At 41.4% G+C, this 21,963-nt stretch overlaps 1 protein-coding gene across 2 annotated transcripts in view; it reads left to right on the plus strand.

The window, feature by feature from the left end:
• The window catches only part of LOC144113600 (protein PALS2-like), a 56,308-nt gene that overhangs the window by 27,516 nt on the left and 6,829 nt on the right, over window positions 1–21,963 (plus strand). For both annotated transcript variants that reach the window (XM_077646769.1, XM_077646770.1), the window contains exons 4-13: window positions 1,433–1,585; window positions 1,671–1,746; window positions 2,518–2,666; window positions 2,753–2,884; window positions 3,829–3,937; window positions 6,420–6,485; window positions 11,870–12,031; window positions 14,016–14,218; window positions 19,065–19,196; window positions 19,977–20,048. In XM_077646769.1, the coding sequence (XP_077502895.1) occupies window positions 1,433–1,585; window positions 1,671–1,746; window positions 2,518–2,666; window positions 2,753–2,884; window positions 3,829–3,937; window positions 6,420–6,485; window positions 11,870–12,031; window positions 14,016–14,218; window positions 19,065–19,196; window positions 19,977–20,048 (1,254 nt within the window). The remainder of the gene's footprint in view (window positions 1–1,432; window positions 1,586–1,670; window positions 1,747–2,517; window positions 2,667–2,752; window positions 2,885–3,828; window positions 3,938–6,419; window positions 6,486–11,869; window positions 12,032–14,015; window positions 14,219–19,064; window positions 19,197–19,976; window positions 20,049–21,963) is intronic.

Below are 21,963 nucleotides of genomic sequence, written 5' to 3' on the forward strand. Positions count from 1 at the left end.
CTAGTGGGCTGTGTGTTTGAGGTTGGTGTCGTCCTCTGTGGCCTGGCATTGCATGTGGATAGCTGTTGTGAGACTGCACATGGGCGTTTCTTAACTTTTGTTGCAATGGTGTAAATAGACCAACTGAATTGATTCATGGCAGTTGTTCATGGCCAAGGTAAGCAAGAAGTGAATGTTTGTTTCTTTTGATAAGCAGGTTTTCTAATGAAGCTTAAAAAGATTTTTGAAAGGGTCTTGTTCTTTTTTTCTTCTATAAAAATTAAGTGTAAAACTGGCTTTAAAGGCTGGTGCTGGCACAAAGTCACAGACTACAATGGCAGTCAATAGACTTTTCACCTGCACCCGCAAGCTTAACCAGAAACGTGAGCCACCAATAATGTGGCCGAGCGCAGTGTTCTAAATGAGGCCAGTGTTGGGGAAAAACTTGCGAAAGTTCCGCCATTTCATCCACGCTTGTATGCTACATGTAGTGTTGTGCCTGCTTTTGAGTGTGAGCTCTGCCACTTTTGCAGCGATGCTGAATATGTGTGAGAAGTCTTCCTTGCGGAAATTTTTTATACTCGCTTTTTTTTATTTGAAAAATGGAGAACCTTAGAGAATATTGGAACAATGCAGTCTCCATGACTGCTTAGCCCTTCATATTTGATAAACTGCACTTTGTTACCTTTGGAGTGCACAGGAACTAATTTGGGGCTCTTACTTGTCTGTCCAATATGAAAAATGTTTGGTATGTTCAGTTATTGCTAGGGGCTATAATTGAATCTGCTGTATCACCATGAATAGTTATAACCTGTTGGTTGGGTACCCTTGTATTTATTATGAATTTTAATTCATTAGACGGTCACTTCGGGTGCATCTTGGGGTGTTTGGCATTATGTTTTTTGAGTATGCCCATGAGTGATAAAAATGTATTGCCTCCTCAGCTTCAAACTTCAGTAGTGACCCAGTTGGTGTTATCTGTTGACGTTCTTTGTTTATTACTCATTTTTGTCCTTCAGTAATGCCCTAAGTGAAAGAGGTGTAATTAATATAACAGATTTGTCACTTCAGGGATAAAATTTTGTTCAAAGCAGAGAAGGGGGTTTTTGCCTTTGCTTATAGGTTCACATAATAAATCTACCTGCAAGGTTTCTTTTGTTTCACATCTTTTAAATAACAGAGTGTTGAGAATTCTCTGCAATAAGTGTTGCATTAGCCGCAGAATTTGTAAAAAAAGCTACTGGAAAATCGTGCCATACGTGTCTTCAAGGTTTATTGAGATCAAAATTGTAAAACACTTTACCTTGCTTATAAATTTACCATTCTTAATATATGCATCAAGAAAAACAGTGAAAGCTCGAGGGATAAAAATGACTACCAAATGAGTATTGGAGTTAGACTGCAGTGAGTTCTTGTATTTTGTTTTTGATGGTTCTCCTTTTGTTCATGGTAGGCCTTGCTCAACGCCCATGATGCTGTAGCTACAAAGAGCTATGAACCTGCTAAACCACTAGCACTTGAGAAGGAGGCACCAGCAATGGCACCTGAGACCCTGAATGACACTATCAGGATGGTGGGAATCAGAAAGAATGATGATGAACCCTTGGTGAGTGGCTGTTTCATTTCCAGCTTGCTGCTTTTCTTATTCTGCATACATGTGGTATAAAGGTGCTTTTGCTTAATGTTTTCAGGGGATAACGGTACGAGTTGAGGATGACAATTTGATGATAGCTCGCATCCTTGCTGGTGGAATCATTGATAGGCAAGGTGAGTTTGAGTGCAAGCTTTCTTTTTCACTAGATGCTAGGATTTGAAGTAGATTTCTTGACTGACTGATTGTGATGCTTATGGCAGTATCAGACTTCCCGACCTTCCTTGTGCAATATGGTTTCATGTGATTTGAGGATTCTTTTCTACTTGTTACTAGCTCTAATCTTTTCCTTTTGTGGAACAATAATGAATACCAGAATGGTAGTATTTGCTGTCTGTTAGTCCCTAAAGAACTAAAGTAATATCATAGCTACTTTTCTGATTTGGATATGTGTTTTATGCCTTTTAGTGGTATTCATGATAATGTATTTTGCCTTTTTAAGTTCTTGTGTGACTTTTTTTTTTTCAAGCGGTAACTTATGTTGAAATAATAAATAAATTGGTTTTTGAGGAAAGGAAAGGTATAGGAATGGTCTCATGTCTTACTGGACATCTGAACCCTGCTGTGAGGAAAGAGATGAACAAGCTTACCAAAAAAATTTGCCGTCACTGCATTTTCTGTTTTCAACTTCAATATAGGTTGAGGTGTGAAGGTCAAAGCATGCTTAACTGTAAAGTGTGGTAAAGGCATGCTAAGTATAAACCTCATGTCATGACATACACTGAATGTTCAACAGAGGAAGGCATGTCTGCACTAGTTATTTCATTTAGAACATTCAGTTTGTGTTTCCTCATGGTTACTTTTAAAAGGAACTTTCAGAACATGCACATTTTGTTGTGTTAAAGGGAATGCAACTTAGTATTGTGGACACCTTGCTTATATTTCAGGGTTGTTACATGTTGGTGATACAATCTTGGAGGTCAATGGAGTGCCAGTTCACACGCCTGAGCAGCTGCAGCTGCAACTGAAAAAGGCCCAAGGCAGTGTTGCATTCAAAATCCTCCCCTCATATCACGACAACCTGCCAACATTTCAGGTATGTGTCTGTGACATCAACTGACATATTACAAATGTGAGGCTTTTTTTTTTGTATGTGTGCTTGAATGGTACTTTATTTTGCAGTGTTTTGTGAAAGCACTGTACACATATGAGCCATCTAAAGATACCCTTCTACCATGTAAAGAAATTGGGTTGCCATTCAAGCAGGGTGACATCCTGCAAGTGCTCAATCAGGAGGATCCAAACTGGTGGCAGGTAGGTACAAAATTATAGTCTGAAGTATTCATGCACCTCTCTTTCAGCACATCTACTGGTCACAAGTGAGCCAGCAGTCAATTTTTTTGCTTGGTTTAATCTTCCTTTTTTTTTATTGCATAATCAATGATGAATCAGGCAAAATAAAAAAGGCTGCTTCCTGGCAAACAGTTTTTTTACCCTTTGCTATACACGCAGAGCTGTAATCTGCCCACAAGAGTGCTGAAACTGTTGCTGCTTTGATTGCCTCTGGAGTTTTTTGAGCATTTATGCTTCACAATGCGACGACTCTGCTAGACACCAGCATGCCAGTGATGCATGTCTCGTCAGATGTCAGGCATCAGGTGGTGATACGTACGAGCTCATTTAAACCTGCAGTTTCTTTTATTCTTGCTAGATTGTTGTAGTTTGCTAAAATTCCACATAATATTTCAGAAAAGCAGCAGCACTACAGAAGTGAGTGCTTTATAGGGAACGTGCTGAAGTGAGCATTTTGGTTTATTCACAACACTCACAACTCATATGTACACAACAGTTTTTTTTTGGCCACAATGACTCTAGAATAGGTGACATGTCTGAACTACTGAGGCTAAGCTTTCACTTTTTTTTTTGTCTCTGCAGTGCATCATGAATCAGTTCATTAGCTGGGCTCTAAAGTCTTAATAAACAAAGTGCACATGTCAAAGATCAGGCAGACTGGCATGAGGTTTCGTGGTGCCAGATTAAGCGGATCTTAATTGCATTTGAATTGATAAGTGTCATCAGGTTGAATCTACTACTTTATTAAAGTATCTCTGTTAAAGCAATTATGCTATCAGCTTGTTGGCTTAGATTTGAATTGTATTTTCATTATTTTTGTAGTTGTTTTTATTGTGACTAATTTTAATATATTTGTTTGATTACAAAGCCTGAAGGTTTTCGTGTGTCATTCTTTGCTTACACAGGCAAGAAGAGTATCTGCTTCAGGTCCGGCAGGCCTTATCCCATCTCAGGAACTTGAGGAACGAAGACGAGCTTTTGTGCGGCCAGAGTATGACTATGCAACAAAGACAAGTATGCATTAATTGCTGCTTTTCATGAGACAGATATGTCACAGGTGTTGAGGACTGCAATGAAAGTATTTTTGCATTTTAATTTCACATGTGCATAGTACCTGTTTTAAGTAGTATTGTCAACTTGTTGCTCGCACGAGCCTGTTCGCAGTCAAGATTTTGCATTTAGATTTAAATTCATTTTGCTGGACTGCATACTGTTGTCATGCAGTACTTTATTTTGACATGAGCAGGCTTTAACCATTATAGGCAGGTACTAGTGTGTTTTGCATAACTGCAATGTTTCCCAGTTTCCCTCCTGTAATGTAAGGATTTTTGTGATTTTAAATAGGTGTAGAATTAACACTCAAGTTCCCCAAACTAGAGGGGAATCCATTATTGTTGTGTAGCTAAAGCTGCATGACAATGAAAGCTTCATTGCTAGGTTTCAGCCAGCTGCCAGTGTTTTACAATGGTGTGTCACCACTGCACTTCAGTGGTTTGGAGCTCTGCCGTTTCTGGTTGACAGCTATTGGATCTCAGATGTGCAGACCACCTTACAACTAGTTCGAGCTTGGCTGACAGGTGCTCTGAGCAAGCATGATGGCAAAGTTTGTTTCACGCTTTTTCTTTATAAAACGAGTGTGCAGTGTTAAACTTGCCTCAACTGTGGCCACATTGGTTTGGTTTTTATATCATTTTATGTTTGCATTTACCTTTCTGTTGGGTCAAGCATCGCAAACAAATGGTGAAATGAAAATATTTGTCTAAATGTGCTTGAAGCAATACATGGCGAAACTTTGTAGTATTTTATTGTTTTGGAAAGCTAAGGATACTGCATTGCACAGTTTATTTGTGGTACAAATGTTTTGTTCACTACAATCTAAGCACCTGAAGGCTGTAAATTCAATGGGGATGTATGCACAGATTTGAAGGATGTTTTGAAATGTTAAATTTAATTGCTATAACATGGGCAGTGCTTTAGTCAGAGGCAAAACTCAGCATTGCGCGTCCCTCATAGCCTGAGTCGCTTTGGGACGTTAAATCCCCATAAACCAAACCAAAACTCGGCATTGCAGTATTATGTAGTTAAAAACATGTGCTTGCAGCATGAGCAGTCATTGACGCCATTCCTCTTTAGATTGATTCATGTTGTTGCTTGAGCTGCTGCTCTCAGTGACCGCTCTTTCATCACAGTGGTTTGTGATTCATTGTCCTAAATGCCATCGTGGAAGGGGTGCTCATACTTGAGCACTAGCAACTTTATGGTTGCTATGGAAAACGTTGAGAAAATTTGGACAGACTCTATAGTGAGAGTTAGAGAACAAAAGTTTTTTCTTGGGGGGGGGGGGGGGTACCAGATGCCATATGATGTTTGTACTGAATTTAAACAGCAGTGTTTATGTGTGGTACTGAGGGCCCGTCCATTTATGCAATGAACAAGACTTGTGTCGGCATCTGCATATATCATTGGTGAGGTTTTGGGCAGTTTTATAATATTTGTTTTGTATTTTTGCCTTTTTGTTCTCACTTGTGACTTGTGCGGGGATGAGATAGAAAAATGTAGTAAACATAAAAAGTTGAAAAAGATACTAATAAATTCAAGATACATTTGCAGGAAATATTTTGACAGTGATGAGTTATACCATTTGTAAAAACATGAATGTTGTATGAAATAGGTTGCAGTTAACTTTCCTTGCTCCTAGTTATGCTTTTCTTTTGCAAGTTTCCTACTTTCATTTCAGCATGAAATTGCTAATTTCCTGTAGACAGAACTTATTCTGGTAGATAATTTCTGGTGGAGTACATTCTCTTCATATACTTACAGCTGTTAATATTGAAATTATAGAATTCTAGTGCATCGTACCGCTATTAAATGTTTGCATTATTTACTTTGGTTTCAGTGTGTTGGCTTGCTGTGTATGATGTTTGTGTGGGATATGAGGAAAAGGAGGTGCTGCTCCTTGGCGATCTAAATATGAAATTTGGAACATCCTAAGGAGCTGCTGCAGATATTTTTTGTCATTTTTTTAATTTTTACAGTGTACAAATGTTATGAACATCAAAGCAGTGAAAAACTAAAAATGTATGAGTTTTGTGCAGCAAACAGCTCAATTTTGATGTTGGTCATTACAAATCAAACTTTTGGGGCATGATACTGTAAGCGTATGCCTTGCGGTTTCTTGTTAATGTACACTGTGCCTTTGAAAGCACTCTACCACAGGCTTTGATTAGTTTTGTTTTCAGTGCATTTTATACACACTCATGTCACCAGTAGACTTGCAGTATTATTTAAGCTTATTTCTTGTCTCTATGTGATAGTGCAACATATTTTGGGCCATTTCCTACAGAAGGGTTGGTTTATAACATGTTAGTTGTGTGACCAGTAGTCTGTGAAGTAAAGCTTGCTTAATTTTATCATTTTTCTAATGCAAAAATAGTTTCTGTAGCCAGGTAGTAAATGTGTGCTTGACATAATATTATCTGTATCCATCTCTTTCCAGAAATGTGTGGTACAAAGATTACTAAAAAGAAGAGAAAAACAATGTATGAGAGCAAGGCATCAGCAGGTATATTTGCATTTCTGCTTGTGTTTGTTTTTAATTTATACTCACAGGCACGAGAGTTGAGTTAGATATGTACAGCGGAACCTTAATATGATTCAGTCACACCGCCCCTCGAAAAGGCCACCAAAATGGCGATTTAGAGTCAAGATTTTTGTTTTTTGGCAATGCAGGAATTTTTTTGTGGTTGAAAGCAACACCTTTTGGCTTACAGGATGTAAATGGCCCTATGTGTATAAATGCATGGGAGAATATGTGGGTGTGTTCTTTTTGCTTTTTTTTTTGCCGGTACAAATATAACGATAATCGGTTATAACGATCAGATTTTCTAGTTTTGTCAGTATTGTTTACTCACGTACTCATCATAACAGTCGGCTCAGCTGGCTGATGTGCTGGAACCATTATAGTGAAAGTGCCACATTCCTATTGCTCATATATATATGCTTTGAGATACTGCGCAACAAGAATGCACTGTGAATTTCTGGAGCACTTGCAAGTGCCTGTGAACACATAGCTGTTTTCTGGTGGTACACTCATTGTAGCCTGACTATTACCATCTGCCATTTCCATCTGCAGGCAATGCTAACATATCTCATTCACTGCGCTGTTGTCTGACTATGCTCACTCTTAAGCCAAGAAACTGTGAGTTATGAGTTCAGTCAGAGTTCGCTGTCATCGTCGACTCGGAGAAGCTCATTACTGACCCCACTGAGTAGTTTCTAAGCATCCCAACAAGCTCAGAAAGCATGCATCTAGAATATGCCTGTATGTGCCTGTATGTGTATGTAAAGTATTTGCTTGCCTGACCATGCAGCAGTTGTCAACCGCTTCCTTGTTCTGACTTTAATTTACCTGTGATCGTAAATGCATAGACAGTGAAACATATCTGGCATTGATTTTTTTTGTTTTCCTCCATGGCTGTTGGTGCAGAACTGCTTTGCATAGTAAGGGAAAAAACAGTCGTGGCCAAAGCAAACAGAAAAAAAATTCTCACCTTATGTATATTGTCATATTGAGGTTAGTTTTCTGCATAAAAAAATTGAAAATTGAAAGTTAAAAATTGGTTTCTTGGGGAAAGGAAATGGCGCAGTATCTTTCTCACACATCACATCGGAGGACACCTGAATGGGCCCCATAAGGGAAGAGATAAAGGAGGGACTGAGAAAAGAAAGGAAGAAAGAGGTGCTGTAGTGGAGGGCTCCAGAATAATGTGCCGTAGTGGAGGGCTCCAGAATAATTTCGACCACCTGGGGATCTTTGCACACGGGATCGCCTCCATCGAAATGCAGCCTCTGCGGTCGAGTTCGAACCCTGGATACTCTGGATCAGCAGCTGAGCGCCCTAACTACTGAGCCACCACGTGGGGTCTGTATAAAAGCGGCTGATTTAGGTTTATGCACAGTGTGCACATGTGGGGTAAACCAAGTGCTCTCCCTTTTCTCTATTTGCTACTCTCTTCACACCGAGTTGCAGAAAAAATTAAGGTGCAGTTGTGATGTCCTGGCGTTGTTAGTTGTTTTGAAGGCTCACGGAATGTCTGTACTCGTTTCATGCATTTCCTCTACACGAATGCCCAGGAGGGCTCTGTAGGAACCTGTATAAATAAATAAATAGTTTTTTTTAGTGAGCATGTCATTTGTACTGAAAAAGAGCTTCGCTAATACAAGCACAGCGCGTAGCAGTCGTGCAGGATGGCAGAATCAGAGGAAAATGTGTTATATTTGAAAAATGAGAACACGAGTTGCATTGATTATCAACTGAAGGGTCATTTACCATTTACAGATTTTTATTTTAAATTAAAACTGTAAGAGATATGTCAGTGCAGTCTATGCAGGCAAATTGTACAACTAGGTGAACATTATGTACCTGATGTGGATTGATAATTACAAGACTAATTTACTAAAGTTAGTTAATAAACTTTTATTTTTTATAATCAGGGGCAAGGTTATATTGCGAAATTGAAGGCTGTCAGCATCAGAGGTGAGCCCTGTTTTCAAATTTTCTTAATCGGCAGTGTGGTCCGAAACTTGAACATCAAAAATACACATTTGAAAGCTTGTTGAGTTGGCTTTCCCAAATTGCATAGTTACAAAATGGCGTCGCTTCGTGTGGTATCGTCGCTGAAATCAAGTTAACTTCTACAGTATCAAATACACAAACGCATCAAATGCGATCGAAGTAAACATGCATTGATGGAAGGACAACTCAACGATATTGCATGTGCATATTCTTGACATTCGACATTTCGAACCACATTGCCAATTAAGAAAATTTAAAAACAAGACTCACCTTAGATGCTGGTGGTCTCCAGCTTTGTAGTATAACCTTGCCTCCTGAAATCAAATAAAAACTACTAATTATAGTTAATTAGTCATCTAATTATTGATCTATATCAAGTATACCAGGTGTCCCAGCTAACTTGAGTCAAGGGTTAAGAAATAAATTATTAGAGACAGGCGAGTGAGACCATCTGCATATTGGTGACAGCCATCTTGCGCACCACAGGCAATTTTTCTTTTGCTTATAATTAATAGTTGGTTTAATTATTTAATTTAAGAAATATTGACTTTAGACAACAAATTGCATTTGAAGAGTTGTAGAGCGCGTTCAGAAACCCTCATTTTATCATTTACGCTAAGAAAGCCCTCAATGGTGTCTTTTTTTTCCCAGCTCCAAAGAAAGCCCGCGAAATACAAAAATAAACCACGTGACTAACACATTCGCACGCCATGATCGTGCTGCTCTCATGCGTGGTTTGAGCAATTGAAATCAGGTGCAGCTTTGACTCGGCGGCCCTGCAACAGCGGCAGGCCGATATTAGCGGTGGCAACTCGCACCGTCATGTGTGCCAACTGGCCAACGCATACGAGAAACCACCGCGAACATATCGGCCTGTCGCTGCTGAGGGGCCGCCGGGTCAGAGTTGCAGGTGATTTCGTTTGCTCAAACCACACTTGAGAGCGGCATGATCGTGAACGCACGAATGCGTTATTCATGAGGTTTATTTTTGTATTTCGTGGGCTTTCTTTGGAGCTGGGAAAAAAAGACATGCGTGTGGGGGTTTCCTTATCGTGAGTGATGGAATGAGGGTTTCCGAACGTGCTCTACAACTCTTCAAATCTAAAGTAAATATTTTTAAATTAGATAATTAAACTTAGTTAAACTATTAATTAATTGTGGGAAAATTTGCCTGTGGTGCGCAAGATGGCTGTTACCAATATGCAACTGGTTTCGCTCGCTTGGCTCTATTAATTTGTTTTTTAACCCTTGGCTGAAGTTAGCTGGGACAGCCGGTATAATGTCCTCCTTGCTGTACAATCCACTTGCACAAACAGCACTGACGTATCTCACACAGTCTTAAAAATAAAAATCTGCAAATGTTAAAAGAAATCAGTGAGCCAAAACGTAAATGGCACCTGTGTGCTGTGCGATGTTCAAAGATCCCCAGGTGGTCGAAATTATTCGGGAGCCCTCCACTACAGCACTTCTTTCTCTCTTCCTTCTTTCACTCCCACCTTCCTTCCTTCCCTTACAGTGCGGTTCAGGTGTCCACAGAGACGTGAGACAATTGCTATGCCATTTTCCTTTCCTCAGAAATCAATTTTTCAAAATATCGCCCTCTATATATTCACAAGGGGCAGGGGTGGAAAGCGAAAGCATGTTAGAACATGTGCATACTGGAAGAAAGCAAAGTTCCAGCAGCGTACAAGGCATGAAGGTCAACAACGTTGATGGTGGTGTAGGCAAGGTACTTTTAGTGCGCAAGCACTAAGTACTAAGCACTCACCGATTTCGCTGATCTTTGTTTGAAACCTTCTTGACCTGAAATAAAATGAACTAAAATAAAACAGTTTATGGCCACGAGTGGCTTTCGAATCTGCAGCAATGCAAACAGATCAGCAACTCTGGCCACTGCATTAGAGCACTACGCCATAGCCGCAGCTGAACATCCCGCACGTTTAAACTGCTAGTCTCTCACGCCATGCTTTGGATGTCATCTTCTTCATCAACTTCCATCCGTGCCCAATGGATCCAGAACACACTGCTATCGCATTGCCCTCTTTAGGTGCATTAAGCGGCCCCATAATTTTTTAGCCACTCACTGATTTCGCCAAATCTTTGTCTGAAGCCTGCTCGACGTTGAAAACCATGCCTCGAACCAAAACTGACACTGAAGTGAAAACCAAGCGCTAGTGCACCTAATTTGCATTTGGCCCAACCGTGCTAAATCATCTATTATTTTTTTCATCTGCCAGCCACCACCAAATTCTGACTGAACATTGCTTTCTGTTCTTTGGCTGTGGGGTAAGCCTCGAGGATCAATTGCGCGCATTGGTTTTGGTGATTGTGTAAGAATCTCAGCTTCATGAAACATGGGATGGCATGAGTAGCTGCAGTAAAACTTTGCGAAGTGTGCATATATTTGTCATATTTAGTGGCGCTGAATGCTAATAATTCGACCTTAACGTACAGTCGCGAGTAAAAAAGATCAGCACAATGACATCACAAGAACGGTGAAAATCAGTGTGTGGACGGCGCGGCACTGTGCTTTGCTGACACACCTGGCACTTTTGTTATCGGCATGTTCGTAACTGCAGTGCCGAGTGTTGCTATCCACTGCTTTGGGGGCACGTCACTAGTTGTAATATTTCGTGACTATACCTTCCTGGCTGACCCTCTGCAAGATGAGAGCCACATTTTGAGAACTGGTGAAAAATTTTCCTGTGATATTACTTGTATTGCATCTTTTGCTGGCATCATCTTTGCACAGTCAGCTTGCATAGCAATTGTAGGACATGTGCTTGCTAGCTTCCGAGACTTTTAAAAGACATCAATACCATATCAGGTTCCTACTTTCATCACTCTGAAAAATATGGTGCGTGTTGGGATGAAATCACCAGGGATACTGATTTTTAACTCCTGAAAGCAATTGTGAGAGGGCTGAAATGTACTGCATGTGGGACCTATTTGTGTGGCAAGTATTAGACCCCTTTTGCATGATCCTTTGGGTAATTCAAATTCTGGTGAGCAAAATTCTCTGGCTGCAGCGAGTTTCAATTAATGCAAGCTGTCAGCAGATCTACATATTTCTGGGTTTACAATGCTGTGTCGTCAGTATTGTGCACAGCATCCCTTCAATTACAACTTGTCAATGCTTCTTAACGTACCACTTCACCTTTACAAGGTGCTGTGTTTGCTGCAGTGACATGTTGCATCATGGTATTAGGCTGTCTTCGAAGTCTCAAGTCTCACAGGTATTAGAGGAATATGTTAAAAAATTACTTAGTTCACACTTAAGATATTGATTTCTACTTCTAACTACAGCTATAGTCTCTAACTCTTGTGTGATGTCCTTGTGTTTATTTCTTTCTGCTCTTTTGCCCATTTAGAGTTTGAAAAAGCTGAGCTGCTGTTGTATGAAGAGGTTGCGCGGATGCCGCCTTTTGAGCGGAAGACAGTAGTTCTCGTTGGAGCACGGGGTGTTGGCAGACGTTCACTGAAGAACAAGCTTATTAGCTACGATCCAGCACGCTTTGGGACACCACTTCCTCGTAAGTTGCTTTCTGTTTATGTGCTCTGCTATGTCAGGGCACAGGAACACTTGACAGCTGCATCAAAATTTTGTTTTCAGTGAAATTCTTTTCTGTGGCTATTTCTGGCTATAAAGGTGCATTTATTGCTGAGAAAATTAGATTGAAAATATTCCCGCCACTCAATTTAAACTCGCCGCGACGCCCTACACGGAAAAGGACTCCCTGATCACTATATTGAATTACATGATAGAGTAGCCTATACCTCATCTCACAAGCTGTTTGCATCACTGTGAAAGGTAGAGAGCTCTCATCCAGTCAGGGCCAAGGAAGACATCAAATAGTTCCTCGGATATTTGAGTAATGTTGGGACTATTTCTCAAACAGTTATTTCAGTAATTGAAAAGACAGTTCAGAATGGTGTTTTGAAAGTGCAGCAAGTATTTCATTCCCTGCATAAATTAGCAGAGAAAGTCCACACGAACACAGCATTGCGGAGACCTGCTGCGAAGTGGTCTGCCACCATTCGTGAACGTGGCATCCGCTGTGTCGGTGCTCTGGTGCTCTTTCCTTCCTAGGGATGGAGCCACCAGTTGCGGGGTTAGGGGCACGGAGGAACACGTTTTGCAGCACACGCTGTTCTGATTGGCTCAGATCACTGCAGCCTTCACGGTGCTGCAAACGGCTTGTGAGATGGAGTATAGCGTCTGGAATTTGGGGAAAAAAAGGCTGTTTGCCTGGGAAAGAAGCCGGTGGCGGTGACACCTCTATTTCGTTTCTTGGTCTTTTCTAATTTATAAAAGATTTGTTTTCTGGAAGAGTGGTCTCTGTGACTAGCATTTGATAATGCATCAGTACTGGCTGACTTCTATTTCTACTCATCTACTCAGTGTCCCTTTAAAGAAAGAACCCTAAGTGGTCTAAATTAATCAAGAGTGCTCCACTACAGTGTCCCTCACAGCCCATGTGTCACTTCGGGATGTTAAACCCCTCAGTTTGTAATTTACAATTTGTTTACGAGTACAGCCACTTTTATGCTCTGCGGTTGGAGGTTTTGAAACAAATAGATTCAAAGATATTTACAGGTAAGAAGGCTGCATGTTATCCATGTTCCACTAGTGCCTGGCAGAATGTTGGATGTGAAACTGCATGAACTTTTTTTTTTGTGTGTACAGTATGCAGCTGTAAAGGAGCTTAACAGGCTGTAGAAGCTGTGGCTAGAACGTGTCTTTCATCAAGTAGTTGTAATGCATTCAGGCTTGTGTTCATAGGAAACATACCACCCTTACATGGGCAATAGCATTATTTTTCAGTAAGTTGTTATTGTTGTTATGTTACAGTGTGTCGTATTAAATCATTGTGTCTTTATTTAAATAAAATGAAAGGAGCTTGTTTAGCTCATTGTAAATTGGGAGGGGGAGCAAGAGTCTAAGGGTAAAAAGACTTGTTATTCCACGTAATGCCTCTGATGGGTTGGTATGTGGAACTATCGACTAGCTGAATAAATTACAAGGATACGTATGAAGCAAGCAGAACTAAATAAGGATATGAGAAGGCACACGTAAGATAGGATGCAATGAACCAACTAGCCAAACCAAAATTTTGACCTAAATTAAAAAGAAGTAACGAAGGGATCTACACACATTATATGTCTATCTTCATAATAGCAGGCAGTTTTTAAGGCTCTTTATGGCCATGAGAAACATGTTCAATTCAGTTTTGAAGTGAAATAGTAGTAACAATAGCTAGTAATTTTGTAAAGAGCTTTTATTAAGCATTTTTGTTTTTTACATGGTCACTAGCAGTGCCTGAAATGGTTGTGCTAATGTTAGCTACCCTCCACTGTCAAGTATAATTCAGTATCGAGTGTGATTGTGACGATACATGATTTTTATGTTTCACATACAAGGTACTCTATGTAAACTTGGCTACCCACTCACTTTCATGGCAGTTTGACTTTTTTTACCAGGTTTTAACAAAACTGTTTTATTATGTGGCGATGCAGATACATCTCGCCCAATCCGGGAGACAGAAACGGATGGCAAAGTGTACTACTTTGTGTCACGTGAGGTAATGGAGGCAGACATAGCTGACAACAAGTACCTTGAGTGGGGTGAGCATAGTGGTCATCTGTATGGCACCAAACTGGACACCCTGCGCGCAGTCATCCGCTCCGGAAAGATGTGCGTGGTGGACTGCAGCCCCCAGGTATGCCCCTTATGCTGCACTTGAGAATAACTTAAGGTCGTGTATTTACTGTTGTGCTGTCATACATAGTTTCTATGTCTCCAAGGCCTTTGACACTTTTGCTGGACTACCTTCTGAATTGGAGCATAATGTGCCGATTATGACTAAGCTGAAGTAATCTGGCTATTCATGAAGCATTAGAACAATTTTTTAGCCCGCAGCTTACAGGTATCCAAGGAAGGGGCATGTGGAAAGTACCTTTAGTTCAAATATATGGCTTGTATTTCTTCGACCTGCTTTGCAGATGTTTTAATGCTTTCTTTGTTCTCTGCAGTATGTAAAGATTACTGTGAGACTTCTTGTGGTACCTTCTGATAGACGAAGATGTTTTGCTACTGCTGAGGCCACTATATTCATTCCAAATGGGCTCATGATGCTCTTGTAATTTGCAGAAATTGAATATTGGCCACTTACCTTGTATCACACTTGCACATAGCTAGCAACAATGGCTTTGAAGTGCATTTAATGAAACTGTGGTATGTGCACTACAGTGATTTTACCTTTTGAATTGATTGCTCACTATGGCCCCTCATTTGTCAGGGCCTTCATGTGTATACAGCAGCCTATACTTGTGTAGCGACATTAACTAAATCAATGCGTACAGCACTTCACTGCGTATTGTGAGTGCATTGTGGATGCAAATGCTGGCGAGCATTTCCATAAATCGCGTGAAGGTACACATGAACAGAATACAGTGAAAGCTCGTTAATTCACAACTCGTTAATTCGAAATTTTGGATAATTCGAAATAGTCATCGTGGTCCGGTCCGCAGTGCATAGAAGTCTATGCGCGTAACAGCTTGTTAATTCACTCAAAAATTGATGCGGCCACCCATAATTCGAACTGCGCGCCGCCAAGCGCCGCTGTTGAAAACCATCGTTGGAAGCTTTCACGGCAGAACGATAGATGGCACAACCATCGGGGCGCCGCTAGGGTGCTGGAACAAGTACTAACCAGTCTTTCCTGCCGCGACTGATTCAAGGAACGACGTTTTAGTGTTTTAGCCCTCGTTTTGCATGCCGCTTGCTGTGAGCTTGTGTCCGTAAGATGTGTTCGCGTGGGAAATACTGCGCCAAGACGGTGAAGCAGAAAGTGGCAATCTTACGCGAGGTGGACGAACGGAAGGCCAGCAAAGTGGAAATCGCGAAGAAGCACGGGATTCCACCAAGCACGTTGTCGACCTACGTCCGAAATAGGAAGGCCATCGAGGATGCCTACGAAGCCGAAGATTTCGCCAGCAACAGAAAAAGGCTCCGATTAGCCAAGTATCCGGAAATTGAGACCGCTGTGATCACGTGGGTGAAGGAAATGAGAAGCGCAGACATTCCACTGAGCGGCCCAATTATCATGGCGAAGGCGGTCGATTTCGCCCTGCGCATGAATGTGGAAGATTTTGTCGCTTCCGAAGGATGGTTTCACCGCTTTCGAGACAGACATAATCTTGTCTTCCGGGTGTTGTCCGGAGAAGCCAAAGAAGTGAAAGCAGAAGCTTGTGCCACGTGGCGAAGCGGTGCTCTGCAGCAGTACTTAGAAAGCTACTCGGCACAAGATATATTCAATGCTGATGAGACGGCTTTGTTCTATAAGCTCCAGCCCGACAGAACAGTAACATTTAAAGGGGATTCCCTGCGTCGCATTCGCGTGCTAGAAGACAGAGTGACTACGGTAGCCCTCAGAGAGAAGAAGCAGAAGATGATAACAGATTGTTTTGCTAAATAAATGTTTTTCGTGCCCTTCGTGCATCAAACGCGTCCATTTTTGCTCACTTTCATTAGTTCGAATTTTGGTTAGATCGAACTGGCCTGGCGGCCCCGTGGAATTCGAATTAACGAGCTTTTACTGTACAGTCAAGCCCACTTATAATAGCATCCACAGATATAACGAACGCTTGCTTATTACGAAGGAGTACAGTGCTACCGTCAAAATATGCATTAGGGCTATGGCAATTCGTCTCAGATACAACGAACAACTGTGGTGACACCACTGAGCTACAGCAAACGAGGAGACACCATAAACTTGCCCCGAAGTTGAAAAACTGGCTCTTCCAGCGAGTGGGGAACACCGGAGGGCACCTCTAAGCTCCCATGACACGCTACAAAAAGAACATGTCGATCCAAAAAAGGCCCAAAAAAAATGACTGAAGAGGCGGCATTGAAACTCATGCACAGGTCGATCATTGCCTGCACGTGCACCAACGGGGCAAAACATCCTAAGTGGAAGCAAAAGGGTGATGGGTGCAAGACGGTGGCAGTGTCAAAACTGAAGCTACTGTGCATTGTCGTGGATCAGCTAACTGCAGTGATCTGAGAAATTTTAATGCCTTGCTGGCCATGCTGGTGACGTGGTATGCATCGCCTGCCAAGTCAGCTCCACCTTTTGTTCTGCTACTACATGCACACAGTGCCAGACAACAGACAGTGCAGCTGATTCTGTAGGCATGTGCTCTGTGTTCTACTTTTGCAGGTGCAAGGGCCCAGAAACGATAGCTGACACTGTAGAAAACTCTTTTGATCAGATGCACGTAGACTTGTGGCAATGCGTCATTGATGCAAAGCTGGTTGGATGTTGCCTCCGATGACAACGTTCACACGAACGACATTGCAGAGCCATACTATGAGGAAGCCCTTGTGCACAAAGTGTGAGAGCACTCTCCTACCGCTAGAAATCTGATAAAGGTGGTCGACCTGCAACCAGCTGCCTAGCACACTTCAGCCACGATCAGTTGTACCTAGGGCCTTTGGTTTTCAGGTTTTATTTTTTCTGTAATTTGGGGGGTAAACATCAGGCAATATTTTTCGAGCTCAAATATTGGGGAAAATCGGGTTATTCAGGAAAAATTTTCGTAGTTCGGGGTTTTTGGCGTCTTTTTTCCATCGTAGGAAAGTTTAATACAACGGTTTGTTTTTCTGCTGGGCATAAAATGCCCTATATTTTGCTTATTATTTCATAAATAAGGAATTCACAGGTTCCACTAAAAAATTGTTCACGAATTAAAATTTTTTCTTAATCTATTACAAATATTTCATTGCGTATATTATCAATATCGTACGAAGCACTGCCGCATCTGAGCAAGACCAGTCTGCCTTTATGCGTACAGTGTGAGAACAGTATCACAACGATAATTTTAAACACACAAGGTCTAAGGATTAGGGTGCCGATATCTTTGGTAAAGCTTCATACAGTGACTCCGATAAGTTGCCTTTTCGGCAGCCATGCTTTTGGCCTCTCACTTCTAAATCGCCCTTTTTGGAACTTATCCTATAATTCATCCACCTCATAAAAATGAGCGTTAAAAGAAGTTTATAAGATTTCTAGTTGACCGTAGGCACCCCTCAGGAGTAAACACTAGATATCCACATATTTTATTGCGGTCTCTTGAGCTCTGTGAACTGGAAAACCAACATCATCTTGAAGGCTCATATTTGGGGAGAAATTTGGTTTACCACAATTTTTAAGAAATAATTTCGGGATGCAAGAATTGGGTAAAATTGGGTTTTACCCCAAGACTAAGGGCCCTAGTTAGGGTCTGTTATCTTGAAATAGATGCACTTGATATAGTTTTAAAGTAATAAATGCTATTTTTGATGAACTTAGTATCTTTAGCTGTAATATGCAGAGTCCTCTTACTGCGAACACCGGATACAATGAACATAGTCCATATTTCTGTCGGGTTCGTTATAAGTGGGATCGACTCTAGTAGGTGAAAAACATTGAACAACGTGATGAACAAAATCGAGTACATTGTTGTACGAATTGGATCTTTTGGAAAGAAGGTATAGAGGTGACTGAATGGGGCGGTGCCTCCAGTCTGAACTAGGCTTTGGAATGAAATAGTTGCAATCCAAATCAGTCCAGGAGCTGGGTCCTGTGCAAATCAGTCGGGAAATTTTGAACTGGTGGTCGCTTCGGAATGAGATGTGTGGTGGTGGCAAGAATCATTTTTGACATCGCCACACCACACATGCCTGCACAAGATGGGTACTTTGTGAATTAGGCACAGATAGATTTTTCAACAAAGGAAAAAAATCAAGCAAGTTGAGGTTTGTCCTGCAGGGAAAGGTGAATCTAAGTCGGAACTCTTTTTCTTACTCCCCATTCATGCCATGCTGGGTGCACACCTGCACCCGTTGCATGGAGGCTGCACATCACGATTCCTGATTAGCGTAGCACGGTGCTAAAGCGTGATTATCAAAGCAGGAGAGCTAGACATCTCAGTAATGTATAAGCAATGGTTTTCATAAGTTGGTTTACGTACGTTACATACGCTATTGCAGAGAAGGACTTCAGCCGGTGCGCGATAATGCTGACCAAGAAACAAGTGACCAAGGCAAACAAACTTTTACTCCCTAATTTTGTGCTGTCTGCTGTACCAGACCACCAGCATGTACATAAGTGCGCGTGGAACTCTGAAATACAGTGCTCCTCTTAGATTAGGTGCAAGTGCAGGACATAAAAATTTCATGAATAAAAAAAATAAGAAATGGTGCCATCAACAGACATGTGCAAGTACGTCATTTTATGGTTGTCCATGAACTAGACTAAGGAGTAGCTGCAGTGTGCCCCCAGGAGCTGGTAAAAACTGCCATACAAGTAGGCCAAGTGCATTTCTGTTCAGCAGGAATATGTTGGGAAGGTTGATGCTGCAACCATGCTCTAAGTGAGGAGTGTCAGCAGCAGGAATAGAGTGCTAGTCATTTAGTAGTGCGCCTTATGTGTGCTATGACCCATCTTTTGTCATTTAAAAAAAAAGTAGCTCAGCTGCACCACGTGTCATTAGGAACTCATAGTTGGCAATGTCTTCTTGCAGTATCTGAAAATCCTGAACACACCAGAGTTCATGCCTTACGTGGTCTTCATTGCTGCACCTCAGCTGGAGCACTTCCGACAGATGCATGAATATGGGCGTCATCATGGATATGGAAGCAGCCGCAATCTCACGGTAGGATGTGTATCGCATAATGATAGTGCTAATGTGGGAAACTATTTAAAACTGAAGAGTAAATTGCATACACCCTAACACCTACTCGAGAGGTTTGCCTGTCCTGTTAAATGAGCCACATTCAGGGCTGCTGGTTTGCCTGGCCTTTTAAATGAGCCACATACAGGGCTGCTTGTCTACACCAGCAGCCGTGAATGTGGCTCATTTAACAGGCCAGGCAAACCTCTCGAGTAGGTGTTAGAGTGTATGCAATTTACTCCCAAGTAGACCAGCAGCCCTGAATCCAAGTTTGGTTACGAATTCATTCAAGTTCATATATGTTTAAAGTTAAATATATGTGCTTATATATACAAAGGGTGTGTACATTTAGATGAATTTGTCTTACTGTAAGCTACAGTGCTGCTGTTATCTTGGGCCAACGGCTTTTTGTTTTTGCAAGCAGCAAAGTTTGGCCCAAGTGATGCAGAAGACCATGGATTAGTTATTTTTTAATTTATGCCCTTTATTCCTTGGTATGATTTCTTTCTTTGCTGCAATATTAAAAAGCTTTCTTGTTATTCTCCATGGTTAAACTTCTCATTTAATTACTGTCATGTAGTTAATATTAGTCAGCTGGGACCAAGCAGTGAAGCTCAAGAGTGATTAAATTTAACCATATAGTAAGGCAGTTTTTATGCTTCATCTTTCTTGCTCCTTCACAGTTTAATTCTTTGCTCTTGACTATTGCTGCTCTTTGCTTGGAGTGAAACTTGGATTATTTTTTTTTCTTCATAAATTTAGTTTGATAGAGCCATGAGTCGACATGGTTCACGACGGGCAAGGACTCTTGAAAGCTTGGCATCTCTTCAGGAGGTAATGTACTGTTTTATATATATAATTTCCCTTAGTCTAAGTAGATTTATGCTTAAACATTGCCATAAGCTATACCACTTAGAATTGTGGTTATCAATGAAGTTTGCTGTTATGAGGCAACAGTTAGGCTGTGAGAGCCGTTGTAGTGCAGAGTTAGAGCTAACTTTGAAGGGTATAGAACCAAAATACAGTATGGAAAATTAGGGATTGGCTCTTGCTTTGACTGTTTTTGCTACAATTTATCAATGACGTTTGTGATGGCGAGCACAATGCAAATCTATTTTTATATACCAGGTGTTTCTGCAAAGCCTGCCACTAATTTTTTAAAATAGTCTGAAAGACAGCTTTTGCATCATAGTAATGCCAGTGGTGGCAGATGTCAAGGGGGCTGGTCAATCATGTGAATTGTAAGCTGGTTAACTAAATTCTAATAGATAAATTTTTAACTATGTATTACACTTAGGCACCTGGTTGCAATGAGAGATTTGTAGTTGGCCGTAGTAATTGTCATATCAGTTTTTAGAATTTAAAAAATGTGATTCAAAAGCAGCACGGCTGTGGAGCGTACACAGGGAGGCCTACCTGTACATATCATCAGTGACATCGTGGAAAAAACAACGCGGAAAGACAATGGACGTAGAAAGAACAGACACCACAAGCGCTGACTCTGAACTGATTGTATACTCACAGAACAACAAAAGAGAAGATATGGATGAGGTGCATTTAGATACCATATTTACTTGCATAATCTGCGTACTCTGTTCCTAGAATTAAGGCTTCAAAATGGGGGTGTGCAAATTATGCGGAGATTTCGCGAACACGTCCTAAAAACTTTAAAAAGGTTATAACGCAGAATTTATATGGCATACTGCCACGTTTAAGTCGACTCTGCAACTCGCGCCCCACGCTGGTAAAAAAAAAGTTGACTCGAAACATAACTCGACGCATAACCCCCCGCGCTCGCCCCGTTCCACGTTATGTAGTTCCTTGCAGGATGGCATGACGGCACGTGTGCAGCTCAAAGCAAGAAACCCGGAACGATACAATTGCAAAGTCAGCAGTCCGAGGCAAATGGAGACAAAAGGCGATAAAACGGCGCCGTCATATGCGGCCCAGCTGAGTAGTGGCAAACAGAATAGCCAATGGTTTGGTAGTTATGGATTATGATGCAACTCACGCTTCGTAGGTTACCAGAAGTTTACACTCGCAGCCTATCGTACAGGAAATTGACCACTGGTGTGAACGAGCCAGGTAAACGGTGCACAGTTTACTTTTTCTTACTGGAAGCAATTTACAAACAGATTACCGACTGTTTTAACACCACGCACTCGCTTTTCGCAACTGCGCGTGTGACGTAGCCGAACCTATGTTCCCAAGCCTGCTGGTGTGCTTGCGTAGCAGGGAGTGAAAATAGATGGGTAAAAGTATTTGTTTTTTTTTCTTCAAAAATCCGGGTAATAAGTTGGGGGTGTGCAAATTATGCGAGTAAGTACGGTACAACTCCATTTCATGCAGGACAACTGATGGGTCACTAACACATGTGTGCTTGTTCTTTACAGATATGGTAGGCCTCTAACACCTTCCTTGTTAGTTGATTATGATGCCGAAAAAAAATTGTGGTTTGGTAAAAAAAAGGCTCACACCCACGACATTCACTACAATGCTTCACTACTTTGAAGAAGGCAGTTTCTTCAGAGATAGGTTATGCTCCTGCAGTCATACATTTAAGCAGCGGCCAATTTGTCCAATGTACGTACTACCACAGGAGAGCGGAATTTTATAGACCACCGCTTTTTCACAAGTGGCGTGCTGGTTTACAAGGTTTACTGCACATCCCCTAGCCCTGCCATGCCCTTCACTACCAGAGTGTGTTCCGACCATAGTGCAGATTCTGCCACATTTTTTGGGGGCCAAA

This window comes from Amblyomma americanum, chromosome 1, assembly GCF_052857255.1.
Source record: "Amblyomma americanum isolate KBUSLIRL-KWMA chromosome 1, ASM5285725v1, whole genome shotgun sequence".
In the NCBI taxonomy this organism is placed as follows: Eukaryota; Metazoa; Arthropoda; class Arachnida; order Ixodida; family Ixodidae; genus Amblyomma; species Amblyomma americanum.